This window comes from Nothobranchius furzeri, chromosome 7 (assembly GCF_043380555.1).
Source record: "Nothobranchius furzeri strain GRZ-AD chromosome 7, NfurGRZ-RIMD1, whole genome shotgun sequence".
Classification (NCBI taxonomy): Eukaryota; Metazoa; Chordata; class Actinopteri; order Cyprinodontiformes; family Nothobranchiidae; genus Nothobranchius; species Nothobranchius furzeri.
Window position 1 is genome coordinate 81,158,513 of NC_091747.1, and position 27,632 is coordinate 81,186,144.

Below are 27,632 nucleotides of genomic sequence, written 5' to 3' on the forward strand. Positions count from 1 at the left end.
TGTTGTAAAGCTCCTTGGGGTGTTCCAGACTCTAGAAGGTGCTATATCACATACAAGCCATTTACTAAGACAACAGAGAGCGTAGCGCTGTTCTGTGGTATCCTGTCATGTATCAGGTCCAAGTTAGAGCATTTACAATTGTGTTTAAATTCTGTTTTTTGTATTTGAGATACTTTTTAACAGGAACACATTTGTCCTTCATTCTCCATTCTCTTCATGCACTCGCCACCAATAACCCCACGTTTCTCATCATTCGATCCAAGAATAAAACGCTTGCTGCGTATCGTTTTACTCATCCAGTCACGGGTGAATAAAACATTCACATTTTTAGAGTTTTCCAAGATTAATTCTTCAAGCTGCTCCATGTCTGCTGCTAAATATCTTTGGCTCTCTTTATGTTTTTGAGAGCACAATGGTGATGCTGTTGACAAAGCGGCATCCTGCCCAATCACAAGCTTGCGTTCTCCCTCTTGTTTGACGGATGTTTAGAAAAGTGGGTTCGACTCCGGCCGTCCTTGCGAGCCTGCTGGAGAGCCCTCACAAGGATGGATAACAGCATTACATGGCTCCGTATTGACACATAAACTAGGCTTTAGACCCACTTCCATGTATTTTAGACCTGGTTTTTATGGTTATATGTTACAAAGCTGCCAGTACTGCTCAACAACTGGGCATCATTTAATTCATTTTCAACAACATTTCAATGGATATTTCCAGAGATTAACAGTAAAAACTACATATTGTCTCTTTAAGTAACTACATCTCCTCCTGACTCAAAACAAAGCCCAAGTCTAATTATTTGCCATCTTAGTTTCACTCAGTCACAGTAACATCCCACCCACCTGACTGACAGAGCTCTGGTGATTGACCCACCAAACAGATGGAGCGCTACTGCCTACCTCACACCATAATGTGAGTCTGAAAAATACGAGACAATGCCCAGCCAAACAAGGTCTGGATCAGATGCCGAAGAACCAGAGCACCATGATCAAATGTGAGTTACCGGAAAAAGATGGAAATGAACGAGAAGCAAGAACCTGGATATGCTAGAATGCTACTCTCCACTAACCCTAGCCTGAGGGGTTACATGCAGAGAATGTGATAAGAATGGTTACTTCAAAACCTGTATTCAACACTAACAGCCAAACTACTAGTAGCCCAGTGTTCCAACATCCACTAATGGAAACTGTTATCATAACTTGAGAGTGATGAGATACAACAGAAATGCCAGGACACAAGGTCAGAGGAGGGGTTTACATCATCTCCCCATCCAAAGAATGGGTACAAACCCCTAATAAATGAAACAATGCTGGGCAAGGCAGCAAATTACCTGAGAGATAGAATTACGACTCGAATGAACGCCAGGCAACCCTGATACCAACTACAAAGGCTGAGTGAAGTACCATCAGAAATCATTGAAGATGTTATGGGAATGATTCCTACAACCACCATCACTGAAGCCAATGAGCTAATATACACTTCAGCAACAGAGATGCTTAGTTATAAGAGCAAGAGCAACCATGGCAATAAATACCCATGGAAAAGAAGGCTGGAGGCCAAAGCCAGGGCAGCACAGAGAGAAGTGAGTTGAGCCAACAATGAGACTAAAACAACAAAAAAAAAATTCTTGTCACACACACACACACTCACACACACACACACACACACACACACACACACACACACACACACACACACACACACATATGCACAGATATTTATATTCAGGTATGTCCAAGTATATCCTCAAACCCTCTTGCATACCCTGTGATTGACATTTGTATGTAGGTAGATGTTGAGTGCTATTTTCTAATGCTGAGCAGGGCTTATTCAAACTGCATGAGGCTTTATGAGATAGGGTTGGGATTGGCAAATACAAAAGTGAAGTATTGCAGACATCAAAGTAAAAAGGTAAGACTAACACTTTTTTTATGGAGCCATGATCTGCTTGAGACGTTCCACCTACTCCTCCCACACATAATCATGTTTTTTTAAAGCATCAAATAACTGATTAGATTTAAAGGTACAAGAGAAATAAATATTTGAACATGCATCATGTAATATGTGAATCACCGGGAGTCAAAACCTGGAAAATAAATTATCTGAGGTGTATTTTTACCTTTTTGTCAGGAAAATGTTCTGATTGTTTACATGGAGAGAAAACATATGGCAGCCAGCCTCTAGGGGGCGAACGGGTTGCTTGAAGTATAAAGTTCCCACCTAAAGTTTCTTAATCTACTTTTTCCCTTCGCACACTCTAGATATGTGTGCATCTATAATGTTCTTGAGAAAAGTCAACTGTTTGAGTGCACATTGATACAAGTGTGTTCGAAATACCTGGGTGTTTTTGTTCTGTCTGTTTTATCACTTATGTGGGACACTTTTTTAATAAGTACAAGAAACAGTGGGGTGAGAAAATAAGAGGTTAAAGTGATCTTTTTACCAGTACTTTGTCATTTATAGGCAATGACATCAATCTAAAAACTTTATATAAGTTATTAGGGTACCAAATTTGCCTACTTTAAAATTTGGTCTTGCGTTTTTGGAGAGCTATTTAAAATTTAAGAATATTTGCTTTCTGTTTACATTTTTGGTCAACCTAATAGAAAGGACAGAAATTGTTCACAATAATGTTTTCACACTAACCATAACATGCAGGAGCGAACACAGGTCTCTTTTTCTGGGGGAAACCCTGACTATGATGAGTGCACCCACCAGAGCTGTGTCTCAGTTTTACTCAGAAAAGTAACCCACATACTGAGCCATGTCCGTCCGGCAAGGAAAGGGGGCAATAGTGTAAAACCTGTCATCACCAAGCATCATTCTGTAATTGACTCTAAATTGTTTAAAGCAGATCAGCAAAAGTTGAATAATTTAAGTAAATATTTAGAAAACAGATTCAGTAAATTTACTTTAGCCAGTGTTGTGCCCAAATGCATTCATTGAACAACCATTTGTGTACTCGTTCTTTTTTTTGTAAACGTAAACTGAACTTGTTTGTATTTTGCCTGACAAATGTTAAAGTTAGTGCATTCATTCTGGTGTGTGTGAACAGGTTTATGAATGCATTCTTTCAAAGTTCGAGTTCCAGACCTCCACGGAGCTAAACGCTTGGCTAAAACAGCCTTTTAACTATAGAGTTTATAAAATGTAGAACCCACAAACGCGGCCAATATAGGCAGTAGCGGTCTGTGTGGCATATACTCTTCTATGTCCATGCTGTGTGGAGGACGGACGTCATGATGCATTTCTTTTACCTCGGAAAATATACAACTGTACATAACATTGATTTTAGATTCACCCTTAATCAATTTCCCTCTGGGATTAATAAAGTATTTTTGAATTGAATTGAATTGAATTTAAAGTTTATCTTGCAAAATAAACACATTTCCACCACAGGTACTATTGTTATTACAAGGAGCTGCTATATTGAACCACAAAGTTGAATTGAAAACACATTATCTGACTTTGGGTTTTGTTTCAGTTCATTATTTCTTCTCGGAAGTTGAAATTTCAGAGTATGGAATAAACTGGAATGAGCCTGGGAAAAATCGAAAAAAATCTTATTTGAAAACACCAGTCAGAGTTGCACTGGTAATATTTAACTATTTCGTTTTTCTTTTTCTTTGATTTTTGAGACGCTACCAAATTTAAAGTTAATTAAACATTTCGCACTTTGAATATTGCAGTTTGAGGTAACACACACACACACACACATTGGATGAACTACAGGTCCTTCTAAAAAAATTTGCATATTGTGATGAAGTTCATTATTTTCTGTAATGTACTGATAAACATTAGACTTTCATATATATTAGATTCATTACACACAACTTAGGTAGTTCAAGCCTTTTATTGTTTCTAATATTGATGATTTTGGCATAAAGCTCATGAAAACCCAAAATTCTTATCTCAAAAGATTAGCATATTTCATCTGACCAATAAAAGAAAAGTGTTTTTAATACAAAAAAAGTCAACCTTCAATTAATTATGTTCAGTTATGCACTCAATACTTGGTCGGGAATCCTTTAGCAGAAATGACTGCTTCAATGCGGCGTGGCATGGAGGCAATCAGCCTGTGGCACTGCTGAGGTGTTATGGAGGGCTAGGATGCTTCGATAGCGGCCTTAAGCTCATCCAGAGTGTTGGGTCTTGAGCCTCTCAACTTTCTCTTCACAATATCCCACAGATTCTCTACGGGGTTCAGGTCAGGAAAGTTCAATTCAATTCAATTCAAAGATACTTAATTAATCCCAGAGGGAAATTAGAGTTTCAGTACACACAATTCTGAGGTCAGACATACATACATAGACATAGACACATGACAAGAATTGGTGACTGCGGTCATTCGCAACCCAAGTCGCGCTACCTTAATAGAGATCAGAGGGTTTATATGAGGATTGAGTCAGGTGGAGGGAAAAAAGGCACTTCAGAGTTACCCTCCACAGGGAGGGCAGCTTTGCTATGCAAAAAACACCTCAGACAGAAATGCAACAGGCTTCAGACATCACACAACATAAGTGTCCACTAGATGGGGAGGTAGGGTTGGGATTTTCCTCACATCAGTGCATGCAGCCGCAATGAGCAGCGCTCATCACCTCCGCTTGGACAGGGGAGGGATGTAATTGGGTTAGAAAGCACAGTGACTCCTGGAAACGGTTCCACGGCATTCACCGGTCACAGTCCCACCCAGGCTGGGATAGCGAGTTGCCATGGCGACGGCAGCATTCCACATTTCTTCTGAGGGGGAGTAATCACTTCAGTCTCACAGGCTCAAGGGCACCAGGTTCAGATAAGAACTTGTTTTGGGGCCAGACAGCGATAATTTCCTCTCTGTCTTAAAGTTCTGTTGGTCAGAGCTCAGATACCGCCATGTCCTCTCCAGGTTGCTGCAGGATGCCACCCTTCAACTTTTTGTCAATTTGAACCACTGACTCTGGATTACCTGTGGGAGAACGTAGAACCCTTAAAACCCTCAGGTTCTCCTACTGATGTGATTCCTCCCCACCTCTTTTAGGAGGTTTTTTTCCTCCGTGGGTCCTTGGGTTCTTACCATGGTAAATAGTAGCCTTTCATCTGGTGTGGTTCCAGAATCTTGGAAACATGCTGTTGTCCAGCCACTACTTAAGAAGCCCAGTCTTGACCCTCTACTGTGTCTAATTATAGGCCTATTTCAAAACATCCATTCCTTTCAAAGGTTCTGGAAAAATTGGTGTATTTGCAGTTGACAGAGTTTTTGCATGCAAATGAAATGTGAAAAATTCCAGTCAGGTTTTAAGAAGGCACATAGCACAGAGACTGCACTGCTCAGGGTCTTAAACGATATTCTCAAGTGATTTTGTGGTTCTGGTACAGTTGGATTTGTCTGCTGCCTTTGACACCGTGGATCACAGTCTCCTGATTTCACGGTTACAAGAGTTTGCTGGGATTAAAGGAGTTGCTTTGGACTGGTTTAAGTCCTACTTGGCTGAGAGGTCATTTTGTGTATCATTAGGTGGCTTCACATCACCTCGCTCGCCTCTCGTATGCGGGGTTCCTCAAGGATCGGTGCTGGGCCCGTTGCTGTTTTCTCTTTATTTGCTACCTCTGGGTTCTATTTTTATGAAACATGGATGTTCTTTTCATCTATATGCAGACGACACTAGGGATGGGTACCTTTGACATTTGAATCGATCCGGTACTAATTCCTGGTACCTACGAATCGATACCGGTACTTAACGGTACCAATTTTCGATACTTTTGAGTGTTTATTATTTTAATTCTCTTTTATAATTAAATATATATTTTTCTCAATATATAACAATATTTGATAAATATCACGATAAATAACATTCAACGGTTTGTATTTTAACATCGTCCTTGTAGTTTTATAAGCTGATAAATAAACTGAAGCAAACATCTTTACTGTGAACTAAATTTACTGTGCATCTTCATTCCTTTTACCGTCTTTTTTCATTTGATGTTTCCTATTGGGAAGTTAGAATTTCCGAGGAGAAAGCGAAAGCACCATTAGCTGATAACAATGGTAGCAATGGAAGCTAACATACCAAGCTAACGTTATCTTAAACAGTTTATTTAACTGCTGGAGCAGATTAAAACGATGATGCCTCACACTTAGATTGTTGTCGCTGGTTTCATCTTCACCCAGTTACCCATCACATTTAGTGAAGTGGACCCAAGCTTTAGCGTGCATTCTTTCTACCATGCTGCTCTGTTTACAACTGGTTCGCAGCGAGCGACGACATAACGCTCTTGCGCATGCGCAGCTGTCTTGGCAAGTTCTCGTTATGATGGACGGGTACCGAAATGAGGCACCGTTTGAAATGACGTGAATCGGTGCTCGGTCGGTACTATGGAATTCGGTCGGTACCTTAAAAAGTACAGAATTCGGTACCCATCCCTAGATGACACCCAGGTTTATATTCCCATTAAATGTGGCCAACCCAATTCTTTAGATCCTCTTCTAAACTGCCTCGATGAGGTTAAAACCTGGATGTCTGCGAATGTTTTACATTTTAATAATGACAAGACTGAGGTCATTCCGGAACTGCGCTGCTCTGGGTGGCTGCATGTTGGAGTAGCTCTGTTGACTATATGTAAATTTTGCCTTTTATTGGACATTTTTTCTTCTAGTTTCTCAAGAAAACCGGTATTTTTTTGGACATTTTACTTTTCTGTTTCTGGTGCTGTGAAGCTTGGAGGATTTTTACTGCTATTTTTTCACTTTTTGAGCACTTGTTATGATGATTTGATTTGATATGATTTGGGGCAGCAGTAGCTCAGGTGGTAGAGCGGGTTGCCTCATGATCGGAGGGTCATGGGTTCGATTCCAGCTCCCACCAGGGGTGCCAGGAGGAATGCCGACAGATGCTGTGTCCCGGCCTTCACCCTCTTCCTTCAGATTGAGACGTCTGCGGGAAACTTCAATGTGCTCTCTGGTCCTTATCTCTCCCTCCCACCTGTTGGTCTGCAGTTGGTCGATGCGCCGCAGTGGCAGCTCCCATTGGAGGCTTCAGGATCCCGCCCATCCCCGCCTCCCCATCGGACTCTGATGTTGTATCTGTGCTGTTTGTGCTTCCATGTTAAAGGAGTTTTTTTTTGTTTAATAGAGTTACGCCCCGCTGAGGCTAACTCTGCTATGCCTTTTTTTTTACCTACCCCCACTTATCCTCATGTAACACCCTTTTCATCTATCTATTAAGGTAGCGCGACTCATGTTGCGAATGACCGCAGTCACCAATTCATGTTATGTGTCTTACCCACGTATGTCTGATCTTTGAATTGTGTGTGCTGAAACTCAATTTCGTTTCTCTATATGTCCTGCACATGTGGTAGAAATGACAATAAATGACTTTGACTTGACTTGATCCTGCTGTTGTGTCCTTGGGCAAGACACTTCACCCAACTTGCCTGTGTTAGTGGTGGTCAGAGGGGCCGACGGCGCCAAATGGCAGCCTCGCCTCTGTCAGACCTCCCCAGGGTGGCTGTGGCTACAAGTAGCTTACCATCACTAGCAGTGTGTGAATGTAAGAGTGTGTGGGAAGCGTCTTTGGGTGTCTAGAAAAGCGCTATATAAGTTCAATGCATTATTATTATTATTATGATGCGTAACCATGGCAGCAAGCTGGTTTACAACCGGGTGCAGATGATTAACATTGGGAAGGCTGAAGTAATACCTCAACTGAAGCCATAAATCCCAAATGAGCTAAAACGCAAGACGCGTGGGTGCAGAACGGGAGCAAAACGGAGACAGAGAAAGAGGAAATTCCAACCATCTCTTCCATCAATCATAATGGGCAATGTGAGATCACTGGCCAACAAGATGGATGAACTCCAAGCCCTTTCAAGGACTCAGCCAGAGTATCAGCAGTGTAGTGTTATGTGTTTCAGTGAGACGTGGCTGCAGGACCATATCCCCGATTCCAGCGTCTCTCTGCCAGGATTCCTGACTGTACGAGCAGACAGAGATCTGAAGAGGAGCGGCAAAAGGAAAGGAGGTGGAGAGGCAGTCCTTGTCAACAACAGATGGTGCCATCCAGGTCATGTTTCAGTGAAATGTCGTCTCTGCAGCCCAGATGTTGAACTATTGGCAGTAAGTTGTCGCCCATATTATTTGCCAAGAGAGTTCACCAGTGTTGTCTTGGCAATCATTTATATTCCACCTTCAGCCATTGCTGAAAATGCATGTGATGCCATCAGTTCCGCTGTCGCTAAGCTACAAAACCAGCACCCCAATGCATTTGTGGCTATATCTGGTGATTTTAATCATGCCTTGTTCTCTGCTACACTTCCAACATTTCAACAGTTTGTCAGCTGCTCCATCAGAGAAAACAAGACACTGGATTTGTGTTATGCAAATGTAAAGAATGCATACATGTCCAAAACAAGACCTCCTCTGGGACAATCAGATCACAATCTTGTTTTTATCTGCTCAGAATACAAACCACTTGTTCAGAGGCAACCTGTGACAAGAAGAACTGTGAGAAAATGGTCACAGGATGCTGAAGAAGCCCTGCAGAGTTGTTTTGAGACCACAGATTGGATGACTCTGCCAAGGATATGAAGAGGACATCAATGCCATGACTGGATGTGTCACTGACTTCTGTGTGGACAACATCATACCCACCAGAACAGTGAGATGCTACGCTAATAACAAACCCTGGATCACCAGTGAACTGAAGAATCTGCTAAATGAGAAAAAAGAGCCTTCAAGGAGGGAGACAGGGAATAATTGAGAAGTATACAGAAGCAACTGAAGATCAAGATCAGAGACCGCAAGGAGGCATACAGGAAGAAGCTGGAGAACAAACTACAGAGGAACAATATCAGAGATGTCTGGTCAGGGATGAAGAAGATCACAGGCTTCAAGCAGAGGAAGGATTGCACATATGGCAGCCTGGACACAGCCAATGAACTGAGCAAGTTCTTCAATAGGTTCAGTTCAGGAACAAACCCAGCATCGTCCTTGCCTGTCCCCAGCCAATCAGACATCCCATCCTCCTCTGATTCAACATTTTCCTGTCACACGCCAGCTCTTTTGTCCTCTAACACAGTCATGGACTCTTCTGGTTCTATAAATCTGTCTTCAACCAAGTCAGGAGATGCTGCTGCCCCAATTACCTCCCCCTCCCACCTATCTGTCTCTAGACGTCAGGTGAAGAGGCAGCTGGAGAGACTGAACAGGAACAAGACTGCAGGTCCAGATGGTGTCAGCCCCAGAGTACTGAAGGCCTGTGCAGAGCAGCTCTGTGGGATTCTGCAGCACCTCTTCAACCTCAGCCTGGCCCAGGAGAAGGTTCCAGTCCTGTGGAAGACATCCTGCCTTGTTCCAGTTCCAAAGAAAACTCGCCCATCAGTCAATGACGACTACAGACCGGTTGCCCTGACATCCCACATCATGAAGGTCCTGGAGAGACTCCTGTTGGTCCACCTGAATAAGCAGATGTAACCCAGAAGCTAGAACCTTAATGAGGTATTAACTAATTGGCTTACTAATATGATCCATCCTCAATTTAGATAAAATATAAAATATAAATTAAGGAAATTAACAATACTAATTAATAGATATCTAATTAACTAATAGATAATTTCATAATGAATTATTGGAAGGGTGAATAACTAAAATAACGAGTTTAATATTAAACATCGGTTAAAACAAGAATCTTGAACATCACTAACAGAAACAGAAGAGGAAAGCTGTATACTATTGGTCCAGGTGGGAATCTGAAATTTCATTGGCTGAGAGAAATAAGTCCCGCCTCCGCGAAATAAAACCGTGCGACGCAGCTGAGCGAGAGGAGAGACAAACGGCTGTGCAGCACGCAGATACAGAAAGCAAAGACTGAGCGGTTAGAGAGAGAGAGAGAGAGAAAAAAAAACAACGGTCGAGGCCGTGAAGAACCCTGATTTGGGTGCCGCATAGATAGAGGGAGAGGCGGACTTGACTCCTTCTAATAAGAGCTAGGAACTTGGAACCAACGCGGTGAGTAAAGAAAAAAGAAGAGAAAAAGCTAACGATGCAACTTAAAAAAAAAAAAGGAAACTTAAATAGCTTATCAAATTAATTCCATTCTTATAGATTTGTGTGGAGACGACAGAGTGAACCAATCCTCTGTAGGAGGGAACCGTTGGAGCGCGTTGGTGAGTGAATGAGATTAAATTCAGTAAATTATTAAATTCAAAAAGCTAATTACAGCAACCGAGGTGACAGCAGTGGGCTGCTAGACGTTAGATCCCAGGAGTTAACATCTCAAACTACCAGTTAACGGTGGTAGGGCATGTAGGAGTTAACGGCTCAAACCGCCAGTTAACGGCGGTAGGGCATATGGGATTCCCAGGAGTTAACGGCTCAAACCGCCAGTTAATGGTGGTACGGCCTAGATGTACAAGGTCCTCAGGGGCGTTATAGCTAACGCCATAGAATTAGCAATGCGTCCCTTAACCAAACATTTAATAATAAAAAAAAATAGATAAATAAAAATAAATAAAAGCTAACTGATTAGGGAGGAATTATTTTACAAAGGTGGACCAAAGGACCAGAATTTATATTTTGTTGAATTTTGTTATAGAACATTTTATTTATTTATTTATTTATTTATTTATTTATTTATTGTGTTACAGATATACAAGGTGTCACAATGCTGTATAGAAACACAACTAAATGTATCCTTGTTGTCATGAATGTATTTCTTGTTGAATAGTGTAGAGTAATAGAATCTAACTGAGCCTATTGAGCTGAACAATTGTTGTCATATATGTAATTATATTTCCAGAGCTACTGAGAATTATTTTAATAGACAATCAAATTGATGTTATGTTAGTTGAACTGTGAACCCAAACATGATTGGCTATGCCAATAGAGTGAAGCATTTGTTTAAGTCTGTAAGACTTTATGCTGTGATGTGACGAGAAGGGTCGATGCCAACTCGCTAACAGTCCTGTTGTTTACAGGCTGGGTTTTTTTTTTTTTTTCCTTGGGTTTGATCCCGACTCCTATGATCACTCACTTGGAACGAGAACTGGATTTCTTCCTGACGAGGGAGATGGCGAGCCTTAACCACTGAACGAACCAGGACATCTCAAGTAACTGAAGAGCAGACTGCTCTCTTCTGTGAACAATCTCAACGGTGCGGTAGGAAAAAATCGCACCACCGGACTCTGACTTTCACCCCAAGCGTGGGGATTTGACTTGACGCCGGCTGACTTGTGACTCATATGATCCAATCTCATACCGAGCATTTTACTATTGTCGATTGTTTTCATCTGTTTTTGTGTGTTATCTTTATGTGTTATATTTCCCATTATTATTAAAATTTAGTATATAAACCGTTTCATGCTATACCCGTGACTCCAGTCATTCTTAAACAACCTCCAATTCTCCCCGAACCTAATTATTGGCCCATTTGTTTATTTTTTCTTTTAATTATCTTATTGTATCCTGTAATCCGGTTACATAAAACTTGGCGAGCCAGCCAGGAGAATTGTAGAGTTGTTACCTTAGCTAACCATTGACTGACATCATAAGAGTGCCTGGAGGTCACAGTGGTTTGCCATTTTGGCATTATTGGTACTTTTGAGTGTTTTAAAATGGAAGTTGTGAAAACAGAAAAGGTCAAAGTTTCAAATGCTGTTTTAATCAGTGGGTTAACTGATACAGACCTTGATAACGAAGTCTTTGGGTTTATGGAAGGATTCGGACCAGTTAACAGGCGCATTAAGTTACCAAACTGTGATCAGATTATTGTGGAGTTTCAACATGAAGCCACTGTTAAGGAATTAAAGAAACAATGTTTACCCTATGACAAACCTTGTACTAGGAACCCAGATGTTTTCTTTCATATTCAAGACCTAGCCAGCGCGTACAGTCTAGAAACTAGCACATCTGCCACTGATGCCTATCTGTCAGAGCTCAGGGACATAGCTGCGCGTAGCAATCAATCATTTAAAGACCTTCTAATGGAGGAACTGGCAAAAATTGGGGAATCTTTAGGAAGGGATACCCATGCATCTGAACCAGTCACTGAACCAGAGCCAATGCTCCATAGTGACCAAGTTACATATTCCCTGCCTTTAACACCAGAAGTTAACTATATGAACAACTCAAAGGACAATTGTCCACCTACAGAGACTGGAAAACAAAACCCTTGCATTCCACCAAATCTTTTAAACACACCTGAGGTTCAGCGAGTTATTGTGGAACACATTGTTAAAAGCAGTGAGGTTATCCCTCCGCCTACTTCACAATACAGACTAAAACCGTTCTCAGGGCGAGTTCCACACCCTTCTTTTGAAACTGACTATGATACTTGGCGTAGTAGTGTAGTGTTATGCATAAATGATCCTTCACTCACCAAGTCCCAAATTGTACGAAGAATCGTGGAGAGTCTGTCAGCCCCAGCAGCGAGCATCGTTAAAGCTCTTAGTCCAAAATCCGACCCGGAAACGTACCTTGAACATCTCGATTCAGCTTACGCAGCTGTCGAAGACGGCGACGAGCTCTTTGCTCGCTTCTTAAACACAAACCAGGACAGTGGTGAAAAACCTTCCGATTACTTTCAGAGGTTATACACCTTGTTAAACCTAGTTATTCAGAGGAATGGAATTTCCTCCAGTGACGCCGACCAGCAGCTGCTCAAGCAGTTTTGCAGAGGCTGTTGGGACAGCTCGCTGATTTCAAACCTGCAACTCGAACAAAAGAAAGACAACCCGCCTCATTTTACAGAACTTCTCCTCAAACTGCGCACTGAAGAAGACAAACAGGCTACTAAAGCAGCACGCATGAAACAACACTTAGGGGCACAACGAACTAGAGTGTATTCAAATGTGCAAACAACATGCTCTCAGAGTAAAAACACTTGTGAACTGGAAATAGATGATAACTGTGATGACTTACGCAAACAAATCGCTGAGCTCAGGAGCCAAATTGCACAGCTTAAGGTTAACAACACAGATAAAAAGGCAAAGAAAACTCAAAAAGAGTCAAAACCCCGTGTGGGGACTAAAATTCCAGATGAGCCCAAACAGATTCAGCAGATAACAGCAGTGGTGCCCAGACCAAAGCCTGGATACTGTTTTAAGTGCGGAGAAGATGGCCACATAGCTTCTAGCTGTAGCAACGAGCCAAATCCAGCACTAGTTGCAACTAAAAGACTTGCTCTTAGACAGAAGCAGCGCGAGTGGGATATGTCAAAGCCAATTGCTCAGTCTCCTCCTTTAAACCGGTAGAAGCTCCTATCGTGGGACAGATAGGTGCTAAAGTAGAACCAAGTCCCTCTAAGGAAAGGACAGAGAGACTTTTTTGCAAGCCAGTTCATGCTCATTCAGTGCCAAAACTTCCCAAAAGATTAGTGGGTGGGCGATGCACAGCTACAGTCTCAGTTAACAGTGTTGAATGTAATTGTTTACTGGATTCAGGGTCCCAGGTAACCACCATTGCCAATTCTTTTTACCAAGAACACTGTTGAGGGTCTGACCTCATGAGGAAATTACTATGCAGTGATTTTCTCCAAAATGACTGTGCTTAAATTGCTCTGAAAAGCAAATAATCACATCAGCGCCAAGAAACTTCATTTCCCATGATGCTTTGCACACGGAAGCATTGTGATGACGTCACCGCCTAGTACCAGAAACACGTTCTGCGCATGTGCGGGAAGCCGTGGAGCTTTTCCCGCGAACTAAGACCATAAATCTTCAGCAGAGACAAAGAATCCTCGTTCTTTTGCCCAGGATACCTGGCGGTAAGGACACGCTTGTCAACGCTCCGACAACTTGAGCACGCGGAAGCTCTAAGTGCCAAGTTGAGCCCACGGAACTGCTGGAAACTAAACTGCAAGCCCATCAGATCTGCTCGTTTCTGCTCCCCTCCAGCTGATGTTTGAGGACACAGAACTGCGGAGGAAAGCAACAACTCCATCAAGCACGCTGTAAGTTATAACTCAGCACAGAAAGAAACTTTGCTGTCTCTGTCCAGCCCGTGGAGAAACACTCGTGGAGGTAAACAACGGAGAAAGCATCAAACCGACGGACGACGCCAAACTGCGGAGAAACACGGAGAACCGTCAAATCAAAACAGTGAGGGACGCTTCACTGTTCTGGTGATCAGAAACTCATCTCTTTCTCTCATTCTTTCCTTCTCCCGTTTCCTCTATAGTCTCGAATAAGCAATAAACCGCGTCTATTGCTTAAAAAGTAGCTTCGTGTTTTCCTCTTTCGTCCCAAACACGTCCGTCGGGTCATTTTGAAAGAATAAACTGCTTATTGATCATTGTTTGGTATCTTAAAATGGTTTCTGTCATGGCCAGGCTGAAACTAAAAGATATTAATTTGTGATTAATCTTTTGTGTTGTTTCATGATCTTTTGAAATGTTTTGAGTGATTTAAGGTTAAGTTACTACTGATTCTAAGTGCTTTGGAAGTTAAAGTGCAAGTTGCCACCCACATTTTAGCCAGACAAAGGGGTCAGCCATCTTGTATTCAAGACTCCATTTTGAATCCATACACACGCACACACACACACATACACACACACACACACACACACACACTACTCCTTTGTGAGAACAAAGGACCCCATTCATACATCCTCCATCACATGCAAACACATCCATCTTCAATCATATCACACGGTTATTATTCATCTATTCCACTGTTTATTCATTTGACAAATTGTTAATTAAATGTTATAAAATTCAGATTTTTGTGTCCAGTAGCTTTGTTGTGTCGAAGAGAAGTCTCTGCTCCGAGGATTCTACGAACTTCAAGAAAGACTGATAAGAGTTTTGGATTCATTTCCCTTTCTAATTAAAGGGTGGTGCCCCGAAGATATCTAAGAATATCTTAATTAATTAATAAATCAGTAAATAGTTCCATATTTACAGAATTTATTGAAGAATCCAAAAGTAAGTTAAAGCTTACGAATTGTTCGCTCCTAATAACCCCAACATTTTATTGGTGCAGCCCGCGTGAGGCTTGGATACACAGAGATTTCTATCCGGCACAAACAAACAAATAAATCCAAAGAGCTTGAATTAAAAATAATCCGTTGTTCAGCCTTGAACCAGCAACAGAGTGGTGCTGATTTCGCTGAGCAGGAAGCTGCATCGAACTCTCACCAGTAACTCAGTGCTTCTTTAAAGGTGCAACGTGTAAATTAATTCTGGTTGACCTTTTAGGTTAAAAATTCAGTTTTTCCTTAAAGGTGCAACGTGTAATTAATTCTGGCTAACCTTTTAGGTTAAAATTCAGCTTTTCCTTAAAGGTGCAACGTGTAATTAATTCTGGCTAACCTTTTAGGTTAAAATTCAGTTTTTCCTTAAAGGTGCAACGTGTAATTAATTCTGGCTAACCTTTTAGGTTAAAATTCAGTTCCTCATTAAAGGTGCAGCGTGTAAGTAATTCTGACTAACCCTTTTAGGCTAAAATTAACTGCTAATTTAGCGACTTTAACTCACAGTGGCTATTATAACTAACTGAAACCTTCACTCAAAGACTGATAACACCCTGTTTGCTAATATTCTGAAGGAATAACTAGCATATTTAACACTGCAAGTGTTGTAAGACGTTGCTACAGCAACGCACCAGCTTTTGCTAAAATACTGAAAGGAATAGTATTTTAAGCGTCAGTCACGGCATTCCGTGCAATCTTAAAACGCTAAAACCTGTGCGCACAAAGGTTAATTTAGTGTTTTTCTGCTACAAAGCTAGCAGTTTGCTGCCAAAAGGTGCAGTTTGAGCTATCTGCAGAAGCTCTACTAGGCTATTTTTGGTTCGGTTGTTAAAAATGGAGGGACAGAGTAGTGAACTGACCAACTCCCAGCAACCAGGTGGCGCTGCGGCCCACGACTATGAACCTGGCCTACTTTCTGGACAAATATTGTCCAAACTGGTCGCGGTTGCTCGAGAACCCGACTACCCTTCTAGGGATTTCACTGAAGAACAGCGTAGCGTCGAGCTAGAAGCTGTAATTGATCAAATAGAAAACCCGGATGGTACAAAACCAATCCAGGTTCACTTAGCTAAGTTAGCCCTGATCCTCTATCAGAGAGGACTCCAACGTGGTCAGAAGATCATGAACCTCCAGAGTATGCTAGCTGAAAAACAGCGAAATGGAAGGCTGATCGAGGAAGACGACACCCGCACCGATTCTGGGGAAGATGGGGAGGAGACCCCGCCCCCCTCTGCTGATGACAACAGACAGTGGGAAGGGGGGAAACACCAGGACTCTCTGGACGGACGCACGCCGCAGGGGAGAGATGAAGCTCATCTGTTCCAACCTTCGGCCCCGTTCCCTACACACACTATAGGGCATTCAGGACCACCTAGGGGCCGAGAGCAGTTCACCCTCGAATCCCAGGTTGGACCCTCATCTTCACGGCCTTCTCAATCAGTGAGAAGTCGACCAGCTGAGCGGCACCTCTATTTAGACCGCTCCCCCAGTCCACGAAGGGTGCAAGGTGCCGATTGGGGTTATGCACCCCAAGCTGCACCTCAACCATCCACCCATCCTAGCTACTCCGGTATTCGGCATGCCGATAACCAGCTGCATGACCAAGCATCATACGCCAGTCCGTACCCGGACAGAGCGTATTACGCAGAAGCCCCAGTTGAAAGACGCAGGCTGCACTACGCAGACGTGCCCCGGGAGGAGGACCTCCCAAGACACCCACGTGACGTGCCAGCAGCCCGCCACAACATGCCGAACCCCGATTTGGGCCCCAGGAGTCAACATTGGGAGCCCAGAGCACACCAGCGATATCCAGCGCCTTCTGAGACAGACCGTGGGTCAGAGTCAGAGGATGACGCGCCGTACCGTGAGTCAGGGCTCCGTGTACGTCAAATTGAATCGCTAGCTAAAGACATAGAACGCTTTGATCCTAACACCAATGAATCCAACGTCGACGATTATCTCAGGGAGATAGAACGTTGTCTGCTTGATCTTCCAGCACCCTCTTCAAGGGAAAAGCTCAAGCTAATTTGGAAAACCACATCTAGAACGGTGCACGGTTTCATGGAAACTCTACCACCTGACATTCGTGATCGGTACTCCTCGCTCTGCCGAGCGTTGAGGGATGAATACGCCACGTATGCAGACTCTGCGTCAGCTACAATGTGGGCCTTCTCCATCAAACACTGGAGAAACGAACCCCCCAGAGAGTATTATCGCAGACTCAAAAGTGCTTATTTCCAAGGTCGAAACGGCCCTGGGCTCGAGGAAGACCCTGCCTTCAGATCCCTGTTCATTCACAACCTGCACGAGTGTGTTCGATCCGAAGTCTCAATGTATTGTCGGATGAAAAAACTGACAACTCAGGAGATTAGGAGATATGCTCAACAGGCTTGGGAAGCCGGCGGAAAGCCCCAAAAGCCTGACGCACATCACCGCGTCATGCACCTAGCTCCCGACACCGAGCCGCGTTTGGAGCTCGAAGGCACAGAAGCTCCACCCACTAAGCCAAAATCTGCTAAACCTAGACCTGTTAAACCGCGAGAGCAGTCCCAATCTCCTCAACAGGGGAAGGGGGGTGCTGATTGGCCGCCTAGGTCTGGACAATCAGACAGGAAGTGGCCCAACCAAAACCAACGGCAGGCAGGTCGGAACAGTGGAAGGTTTAAGGAGCGCCGCCCACAGGTAGGTCCCGAACACAAGTCCGCAGGTGAGTACTTGACCAAAGCCGACCTCCAGGAGATGTTTCAGCAGTTCCTAGCTAAACAGAAGGAACAGCTGAGATCTGCAGATGAGACCCCTGCACCAAAGTCTGCTTCTAAGAAGCCAGACTCAGAGCCAACGTCCGCATGACTAGGCGTGGCTCAACCCCCCAGCGTGGCCAGGACTTACCTGATCAGTTGGGGAAACACTACTGGTAGACCACAGGAGTCTCCTGAAATCTACCCCCCAGTGAAACCAGATACTAAATTTCTGAAGTTCCTTGGTGACTTAACAAACCATGATCATGCTCGCCGTTTGTACTGTAGCACCAATCTAGGTGGATGCATACAAGTTGATGCTCTGCTGGATACCGGCTCAGAAATCACCCTGATGTGCTCCACATTGTTCCATCGCGTGTCTGACACCATGCGGTCGCTCGGGAAACCAGTCCAGGTTGAACCTTGTGACCTGAAAATCACCAGCTACACCCAGACCCGGGAGTGTATCACTCACCGGGCGTGGCTGGATATCACCTTCCAAGACATGACTCTGGTTCACCCGTTTTATGTCTGCCAGCTAGACACTGAACCACTTCTCATTGGTCAGGACCTGCTTGAACGTCTAGCTCCCCTCATCGACTGCCAGAAGGGTCAACTGTGGGCCCAGGTGGACACACCTAAGCCCTGGAACCCAGATAGCAGCCGACCATCCTCCATTCTTGAGGTCAGCATAAGTGAGCCGCAAAACCCTTGTTCCAAGGTCATGCCCCTCCCTACGGCTCCCACAGACGATGACCGCCTGCAAAGGCATGAAACCGCTCCTGGAACTCCGTTCCGCACACATTTATCTTTTCTCTGCTCGCTGAAGAACGTCAGCCTGCAGCCATATGCACCACACATAGTTGGTGGTCTTACCATCAACTGCACCCACATCTCAGATGCTCGCCTTGCTCTTTGGTCTGAAAAGTCAGCCATCAGCCAGCAGACGTTTGAACACCTGCGTCAGAAGGACCCCCTTCTGGTCAGTGTGACACGTAGCCACCGGCTCTTGTCAGCTACTTGGCCGCAGAGGCTCCTGAAAGCGCCAGAGGTCTGCTCCCTGACTATCCAGCTTGGAGCAAGACAGCTCACACATACATTCAGCATCATACCACAGCTTGATCCACCTGCACTCATTGGAGCAGATCTGCTGGTTCGACTAGGTGCCCAGCTGGACACTTGCAATCAAGTCCTTTGGGCCCGGGCCACACCTTCCTCTGAGCCTCGCTCAGAAGGCCGTGAACACTTGCTGTCCGGACAGACCATTCCACAGGCCTGCCGTGCAGTGGTTGAGGCCAGCACGGTTCTGCCCCCACTGGTCAAAGGAGTGCCTGTTCGTCTGACTCTGATGAAGCATCAGAAGCTGCCAGGCACACAGGCCTTCTTCCAGCCATCACCACACTTCTTGGAGCTCAACTTAGCCGTCTGTGGCACGCCACTCTTGGAGCTGAACAATCGTTCTGCGTACTTGTTGGTCGAAAATCCGACCCAGAGTCCTATCCACCTGCCGGCAGGAAAGCCCTTGGGCATGCTGATAGATAGCTCATTCCATGACTTCGAACTTTCAGTCCCCGTGATCGGACAACTTCCGTTGTTCTTGAACGACAGACAGGTTGGTGTAGACACATTCAGTACTTTCCCTTCACAAATGATTACCATCAAGCGGCATGAAGCCCTTCCTAAGGAACCCATTTGCAGTGCAACCTTAGATACTGACGGCGGTCAGTGTCTAACGGTTTTTGCAATAAATACTCAACCCTCTGAGTCACCGGTTGAAAGCCCGGAACACCAGAGACCCTCCTCCTCTGAACCTTATGACGGCTTCGAGGCCGAAGTCAGCCAGCAGCTTGACAAAGCGGATGCGCTGGAGTCAGAGGAGCAGAGAGCAGCGCTTAGAAGCCTGTTCTATGAGTTTCAGTCCATCTTATCCAGGGACTCCCTGGACTGTGGACTCACAAACCTGCACACGGTTCGCATTCCGACGAACCCGAATGCCCCTCCTACTTTTGTACGTCAGTACAAGATTCCCCTCGCTGCTTATGAGTCGATCCAGGAGATCCTCGATCAGCTGAAGGAGAAAAACATCATCAGAGAGTGTAACTCCACTTACAACTCTCCCATCTGGCCGGTTCTGAAACCGACTGGGAAATGGCGTCTCACCATAGACTATCGTGCACTGAACAAACAAGTACCTCTCTCCAGGTGGCCTATGATCCATTTAGATCAGGAGCTAGCCAGAGTCAGAGATGCTCGTTTCTTCTCTACGGTTGACGTAGCCAACGGCTTCTGGACCATGAAGGTTGAGCCGGCGGACCAGTATAAACTGGCTTTCTCCTTTGGAAATCGCCAATATACTTGGAACCGCTGCCCCTTTGGCTACTCTAACTCACCTGCCGAGTTCAACATCTTCCTCCACAAAGCCATGTCAGATGCTGCTTCCAGAGGGAACCTCATATATGTCGATGACATCTTGATGAGGAGTCGAACCTTCGAGGAGCACCTGGCCGAACTCCGTCACGTGCTGCAACAGCTCGCTGACGCCGGAGCTAAATTGGCGATTCTCAAGGGACAATGGTGTCGAACCAAAGTGGAGTATGTTGGACTGCTGGTTGGCCCTAATGGAGTCGAGCCCCAAGCGGGACGCATTAGAGCCATTCAGGACATCAAAGCCCCAGCTAATCTGACTGAACTCAGGAGCTTCCTCGGAGTCTGCAACTACTCCAGACAGTTCATTGAGGAGTACGCTGAAACAGCGAGGCCCCTCACTGAGCTGCTTCGGAACGACACACCTTTCGTGTGGGACAGACCCCAAGAACTCTCCTTCCAGTTCCTAAAACAGAAGTTGGCGTCCGCACCCTGTCTGACTTACCCAGACAAGGATAAAGAGTTCTACATAGAGGCTACTTTCTCCTCTCACTGCCTGAGCGCTGCTTTGAAGCAGAAACACGATCAGGACATGAGAGTTGTGGCATACGCCAGCAAGCCTCTGAGCAAGGTGGAACTCCAGTTCTCAGACTGCGAGAGAGCTCTCCTCTCTACAGTCTGGGCTGTCGAACACTTTCGTAGTTACATCGGTGGACAGAAAGTGATCATTGAAACGTGTCATCAGCCTGTCACCTTCCTAAACAGCCAGCGTCTGCGCGAAGGAAGAGTGTCAAACAGCCGCATTGCGACGTGGATGATGGTGCTCCAAGGATACAACATTGAGGTCAAGTATGGTCAGAACACCAAGCTAGCGCTAGGACAAGGGCTAGCTGGCTGCCAGCACTGTGACTCTGACTCCGTCATGGGCCCCCTGGACACACCTGCCGCAGTCTACCCAACCGCATCCAATCATCGCTACTTTGATGAGAATGTTTGCCAAGGGCTTCCGAAAGTTTACACTGATGGATGCTCCTACCTTCACGAAGGCCAGCTCCGTGCTGGGGTTGGAGTCGTTTGGGTGGACTGTGACACCAAGCAACCAAACCACTACCGGTTGGGCCAAAAGTCTAGTCAGTACGCCGAAATTGCTGCAGTGTTGATAACCCTCCAGCAGGCGGCAGCCTTGGACATCACTCAAATCGTCCTTTGCTCTGATTCAAACTACGCTAGACACAGCTTCATCTCTCACTTCCCCATGTGGAAGGAGAATCACATGAAAAACGCCAGGAACAGAGACGTGAAACACTCGGAGTTATTCCTAGCGTGTGATCTGCTCACCACTGAGAAAGGCATAATGGTCTACTGGAAAAAGGTCAAAGGTCACTCCAGGACCATAGGTCCGGAGAAAGATGGTAATGACGAAGCTGACCGCCTTGCTAAGCTCGGTGCTGACCAGGGAACCTGCTGGGAATTCAAAGACGAGTGGCTTCCACCCAAGGCCGTTCACGAGGTCTGCGCGATTACTCGTCGCCATGCTAAACAGGCAGACGAACCTCAGAACGTTGAGGTACCCGTGTTTCTAGGCAGACAACCACATGACGCGGACTTAGTCACCATGCAGGAACAAGATCCTGACCTGAAGCTCATCCGCGAGCTTCTCCAAAAGGGACCGATGCCTGAACAACCGTCACCACCTACTGGCGCAAGTCGAGATTTGGTAACCCTGCATCGTCAACTCACGCACCTGAAACTACAAAACGATTTGTTAGTTTACATGCGGGACGATCACAGCCCGCCGCGCTGGGTTGTTCCACTCGACCACAGAGGAGTGATGCTTGCCTACGCCCACGACACTCCGGTTGGAGGTCACCGCGGAGCAAAAGCTACCCTCGCGTCACTGACAGAAGTAGCATATTGGCCGTCGATGTCCAAGGACGTACACAGCTATGTCCAAGGCTGCCTCGTCTGTGCCCAGTTTCAACCCTCCCAGCCGCTTGCTAGAGCACCACTGCAACGCAGGGGAATAACCTTCCCTTGGTCCCACCTGCAGATCGACTGGGTTGGACCGGTTCCCAAATCGGCAAGAGGAAACAAATATATGCTAACTGTAACTTGCAGTTTCACAAAGTGGGTGGAATGCCTTCCAGCGCCAAACGATACAGCCGTCACAACCGCTGTACTGCTGATTAACCACGTTTTCAGTCGATGGGGACTTCCACTCTGCATTGACTCTGACCGGGGAACTCATTTCACATCCAGTGTAATGACGTCCCTGTTTGAACTTCTGGGAGTGGAAGTGAGATTCCACCTCCCCTATCACCCACAGTCATCCGGACAGGTCGAACGGATGAACCGCACGGTCGTCTCCATGCTCAAAAAGTACGTCTGCTCCACTGGGAAGGACTGGGACGTCAAGCTCCCTCTGGTCCTGATGGCCATACGGTCCACTCCACAGCGATCCACTGGGGTTACGCCCTTTGAGATGATGACCGGCAGACTGATGACTCTACCACTGCACCTCCTGTATCACCCAGAGGATGTCAGTGTTGCCACTGCCTATACCGCTCATCAGTATGTGGCAGACTTGAAAACACACCTCAGAGCTACGTTCGCGCACGCTCAGAAGAAACTGGAGACCAACGTAGAAGGCGCTAAAGCCTACTACGACCAAAAGACAACCAGCCGCGAATACGAGGTGGGTGACAAAGTATTCTACTTTCGGTTCGCCCAACCGGCACGCAAAGCTAAGAAGTTCCTGCCCTGCTGGTCAGGACCATTTGAGATCGTGGCAAAACTCTCTCCAGTTGCATACAGGTTACGCATCACCAAAGCGAGACAGGAGCCTGTCTACAAATGGGTGCATGCAAACCAAATCAAACCCTACGTCAAACCATCCCCGCGGGTACAGAGACCAGACTCCCCGCAGGAGGTAGACGTAGTCACTACATAGTTCTATGCATGGAAAGGGGGGGAAAGTGCACGTTTAACCCACTAACATGTACTAACCGACAAAGAACCAGGCCCCCCCCCGCCGTCACTTTCACTAACCAAGAGAAACTCCTTCCTAGACCGCTAACAGGATGTACCTACTAAAACCTTACAGAGTACTCTGGTACTTATACTAGGCTCTGATTAATGAATCTCTACGTGCAATCAAGACTTTGTCTGAAACCATACATCAGGATATTGTGTACACATGAGTGGTGAGAGATTTGATGCAGGACCTGCTCAGGGAAGTAAGTTCCACGCTGGACAGCTTGGTTGAAAGTCGTATTTCCCCGTACTTGGTACCACTGGACCTGCTCAAAGATAGCTTGACAGCTGCTACCCCTCTACTGTGCACCTTTCACAAATCCACCTAGCGTACAGCCTAGGCAGTGCAATTCCCATTCACGTTGAAAAAAAAATTAGAACTCGGTTTCCTGTTAAACGTTCCCATAATTGTGACACCTCACATCTATAGGTTTAGGTCGATGCTGAACATTGGTATTTGAAAGGACGGTAGGCATTTCCACTTTGAACTAGAAACCTGGCACTCCATAACCTCAACCTCGAACAGCATGACTCAGAGATTGAGATCATGGACGCTTTCCAGGGTTATAACTTTGCCTTCGATTTAGAAATTGACCAACAATTACTGATTGAAGGAACCAAATTTGCTAAGTTCACACAAAACCCGCGTGAACTTACTTTGACGCCCAAGACGCTACAATGACACAGATTATACGACTTTAATCTGCACATTGGTCGCCCTGGGGATGGAATGGCTCATCACGGCCGTGATAGCTTATTCCGCCTACAGGCGTGTTAAGAAACTCCAAGATAAGATGCACTTGCTCACCTACGGTGTGCCTCGTAACTGCGTTCGGGGAGACTCCAAGCGTGAATGTACCACACCTGTCTAAAGGGGGTGAGCAACATTTTCTTTGTTATTCTGTAAACCTAAGAGTAGTTCTCATTTTAGTCTACCTCACATATTTATCTGAGTGTTGCAGTATGTCACATTCTTTATAAGCTACACACTGAATGTATGACCTAAGAATGTATTTTATGAGACCTCAAGGTTGCTATGAATTTTCTTGGATGTTATATGTTTTTTTTGGGGGTTTTCTGTATTTTTGTTTCGTACTTGGTCACATATTAACTAGTGGTTATGTGCCGGCCCAGCTCAGTCTGTCAATGACTCTGTCTGACGCACCAGCACATTGTAGTACCTCTTAGTTTTATGGTCCTTGTTTTAGCCCAAAGACTGTCCTGATCCACCCTTTGGACCAAAAAGGGGGGAATCTTGGGACCACATAGGTCAATGCGCGTTTGCGAACTATGGACCTCGTACATCACCGCGTGCTCCATAAACTGAACTGTATGGCCGGCGGTGAGATGCCTTTGTGTCCACTCGTGGAGTTAACCGCCCACCGACCTTCCTCCTTCTACACTACTACCTCTCGCATGGACGACATCATCATTGCGTACCACCTGCGTGAGTGGCTTCTTCTCGTTATGCGCGTTGGGGACTATCCCGTTTCCTATCCTCTTTGTGCCTGACAAAGACAAAGACCAAAGGCGCCAGGATCCAAGACAAAGACCAAAGACAAAGGCGTCCAAGGAGACCAACGTCCTAAGGGACAAACCCACCTGTGCTTCCGACAATCAAGTCGACCTACGTTCATGAGGAACAAACCCATCTGTGCTTCCGACGATCGAGCTTTGGGCGCGATCCCCGAAACCAAAAGGGGGAATGTTGAGGGTCTGACCTCATGAGGAAATTACTATGCAGTGATTTTCTCCAAAATGACTGTGCTTAAATTGCTCTGAAAAGCAAATAATCACATCAGCGCCAAGAAACTTCATTTCCCATGATGCTTTGCACACGGAAGCATTGTGATGACGTCACCGCCTAGTACCAGAAACACGTTCTGCGCATGTGCGGGAAGCCGTGGAGCTTTTCCCGCGAACTAAGACCATAAATCTTCAGCAGAGACAAAGAATCCTCGTTCTTTTGCCCAGGATACCTGGCGGTAAGGACACGCTTGTCAACGCTCCGACAACTTGAGCACGCGGAAGCTCTAAGTGCCAAGTTGAGCCCACGGAACTGCTGGAAACTAAACTGCAAGCCCATCAGATCTGCTCGTTTCTGCTCCCCTCCAGCTGATGTTTGAGGACACAGAACTGCGGAGGAAAGCAACAACTCCATCAAGCACGCTGTAAGTTATAACTCAGCACAGAAAGAAACTTTGCTGTCTCTGTCCAGCCCGTGGAGAAACACTCATGGAGGTAAACAACGGAGAAAGCATCAAACCGACGGACGACGCCAAACTGCGGAGAAACACGGAGAACCGTCAAATCAAAACAGTGAGGGACGCTTCACTGTTCTGGTGATCAGAAACTCATCTCTTTCTCTCATTCTTTCCTTCTCCCGTTTCCTCTATAGTCTCGAATAAGCAATAAACCGCGTCTATTGCTTAAAAAGTAGCTTCGTGTTTTCCTCTTTCGTCCCAAACACGTCCGTCGGGTCATTTTGAAAGAATAAACTGCTTATTGATCATTGTTTGGTATCTTAAAATGGTTTCTGTCATGGCCAGGCTGAAACTAAAAGATATTAATTTGTGATTAATCTTTTGTGTTGTTTCATGATCTTTTGAAATGTTTTGAGTGATTTAAGGTTAAGTTACTACTGATTCTAAGTGCTTTGGAAGTTAAAGTGCAAGTTGCCACCCACATTTTAGCCAGACAAAGGGGTCAGCCATCTTGTATTCAAGACTCCATTTTGAATCCATACACACGCACACACACACACATACACACACACACACACACACACACACACACTACTCCTTTGTGAGAACAAAGGACCCCATTCATACATCCTCCATCACATGCAAACACATCCATCTTCAATCATATCACACGGTTATTATTCATCTATTCCACTGTTTATTCATTTGACAAATTGTTAATTAAATGTTATAAAATTCAGATTTTTGTGTCCAGTAGCTTTGTTGTGTCGAAGAGAAGTCTCTGCTCCGAGGATTCTACGAACTTCAAGAAAGACTGATAAGAGTTTTGGATTCATTTCCCTTTCTAATTAAAGGGTGGTGCCCCGAAGATATCTAAGAATATCTTAATTAATTAATAAATCAGTAAATAGTTCCATATTTACAGAATTTATTGAAGAATCCAAAAGTAAGTTAAAGCTTACGAATTGTTCGCTCCTAATAACCCCAACAACACTTACCTGACCTCTCAATTAAACCCATCAGTAATCTGTTAGAAGTCGAGGGCGCAAACGGTCAAGCAGTTCCTTATTTAGGATACATAGAGATAAGTGTCACATTTCCAAAAGAGCTCGATCAGTCTGGACTTGAGTTACCTACCCTTGCGTTAGTGGTTCCGGATATAAGCTCAAACTCTGATACACCACTACTCATTGGCACAAACACACTCGATCCTTTGTATGAGCAATTGTCTGCCAATAACTTACCTGATTCCAAGGCACTCTCTTATGGGTACCAACACGTGCTAAAAGCCTTAGCAGTCAGAAAAAAACAAAGCAAAGATGGACGAGTTGGTGTGGTGAAGCTTCGAGGGAGAACCCAAGAAGTTCTCCCTGCAAATAAAAAACTGTTACTAGAAGGGTTTATGCAACCCAGCCAAAACAAGCATGAGCCTTATGCACTCATTGAACAACCCACCAATGGTTCTCTACCAGGGGGTATAATTGTAGACTGTTGCCTCATTTCCTTACCTTCACATGGTCCATACAAAGTACCTGTTGTACTAAGAAACGAAACTAACCATGACATCACATTACCCACTAACTGTGTGATCGCTGAGTTAGTTAAAGCCGATCGTGTTATGCCATATCCAGAACCTGACAAAAGTGATCAGAAAGTACTTGCGGCGTGTAGTTCGCAGCAACAGACTTCACCTTCAAACCCTCCTCTCAGTTTTGACTTCGGTACTTCGCCCTTGTCCGAAGAATGGAAAGGGAGGATCACCAACAAACTTAACACTTACTCCGATGTGTTTTCGCACCACGATCTTGATTTTGGTCATACACAACAGATAAGACATCACATCAACTTAAAAGACGAGACCCCATTCAAACAGAAATCTCGGCCGATCCATCCACATGATTATGAAGCCGTGAGAAAACATTTGGAAGCCCTCTTGGAAACCGGTATAATAAGAGAGTCGGAGTCTCCATTTGCCTCACCAATAGTGGTAGTTCGGAAAAAGAATGGTGAGGTACGTCTATGTATAGACTATAGAAAGCTTAATCTGCAAACCATTCGCGACGCATATGCCCTGCCTAACTTGGAGGAGTCCTTTTCTGCTCTCGCTGGATCACAGTGGTTTTCTGTGATGGACCTCAAGTCAGGTTACTATCAAATAGAGATGTGTGAAAAGGATAAATCTAAAACTGCTTTTGTTTGCCCGTTTGGGTTTTATGAATTTAACCGTATGCCACAAGGAATAACAAATGCTCCAAGCACTTTCCAACGGGTTATGGAAAAGTGTATGAAGGACATTAATCTGAAGGAAGTGTTAGTTTTCCTAGACGACTTGATCGTCTTTTCCAACTC

General features: G+C 45.0%; 3 protein-coding genes across 8 annotated transcripts in view; 2 read left to right on the plus strand and 1 right to left on the minus strand.

Moving 5' to 3' along the window:
* Window positions 1-27,632, minus strand: part of prom1b (prominin 1 b) — a 94,545-nt gene that overhangs the window by 49,297 nt on the left and 17,616 nt on the right. The gene's annotated exons all lie outside the window — the stretch shown is intronic.
* LOC139070825 (zinc finger CCHC domain-containing protein 12-like) lies at window positions 9,195-14,521 on the plus strand. The gene is made up of 2 exons (XM_070553848.1): window positions 9,195-10,140; window positions 10,951-14,521. The coding sequence occupies exon 2, from the start codon at window positions 11,587-11,589 to the stop codon at window positions 13,222-13,224; it is 1,638 nt and encodes a 545-aa protein (XP_070409949.1). The 5' UTR covers window positions 9,195-10,140; window positions 10,951-11,586; the 3' UTR covers window positions 13,225-14,521.
* On the plus strand, window positions 14,551-17,888 carry LOC139070824 (uncharacterized). Of its 2 annotated transcripts, none has more exons than XM_070553847.1 (2): window positions 14,551-15,170; window positions 15,232-17,888. In XM_070553847.1, exon 2 carries the CDS (start codon window positions 15,779-15,781, stop codon window positions 17,792-17,794), a length of 2,016 nt encoding a protein of 671 aa, XP_070409948.1. In that variant the 5' UTR covers window positions 14,551-15,170; window positions 15,232-15,778; the 3' UTR covers window positions 17,795-17,888. The 2 variants fall into 2 exon arrangements, with proteins under 2 accessions (XP_070409948.1, XP_070409947.1); XM_070553846.1 differs by having other exon boundaries at window positions 14,551-15,134; window positions 15,197-17,888.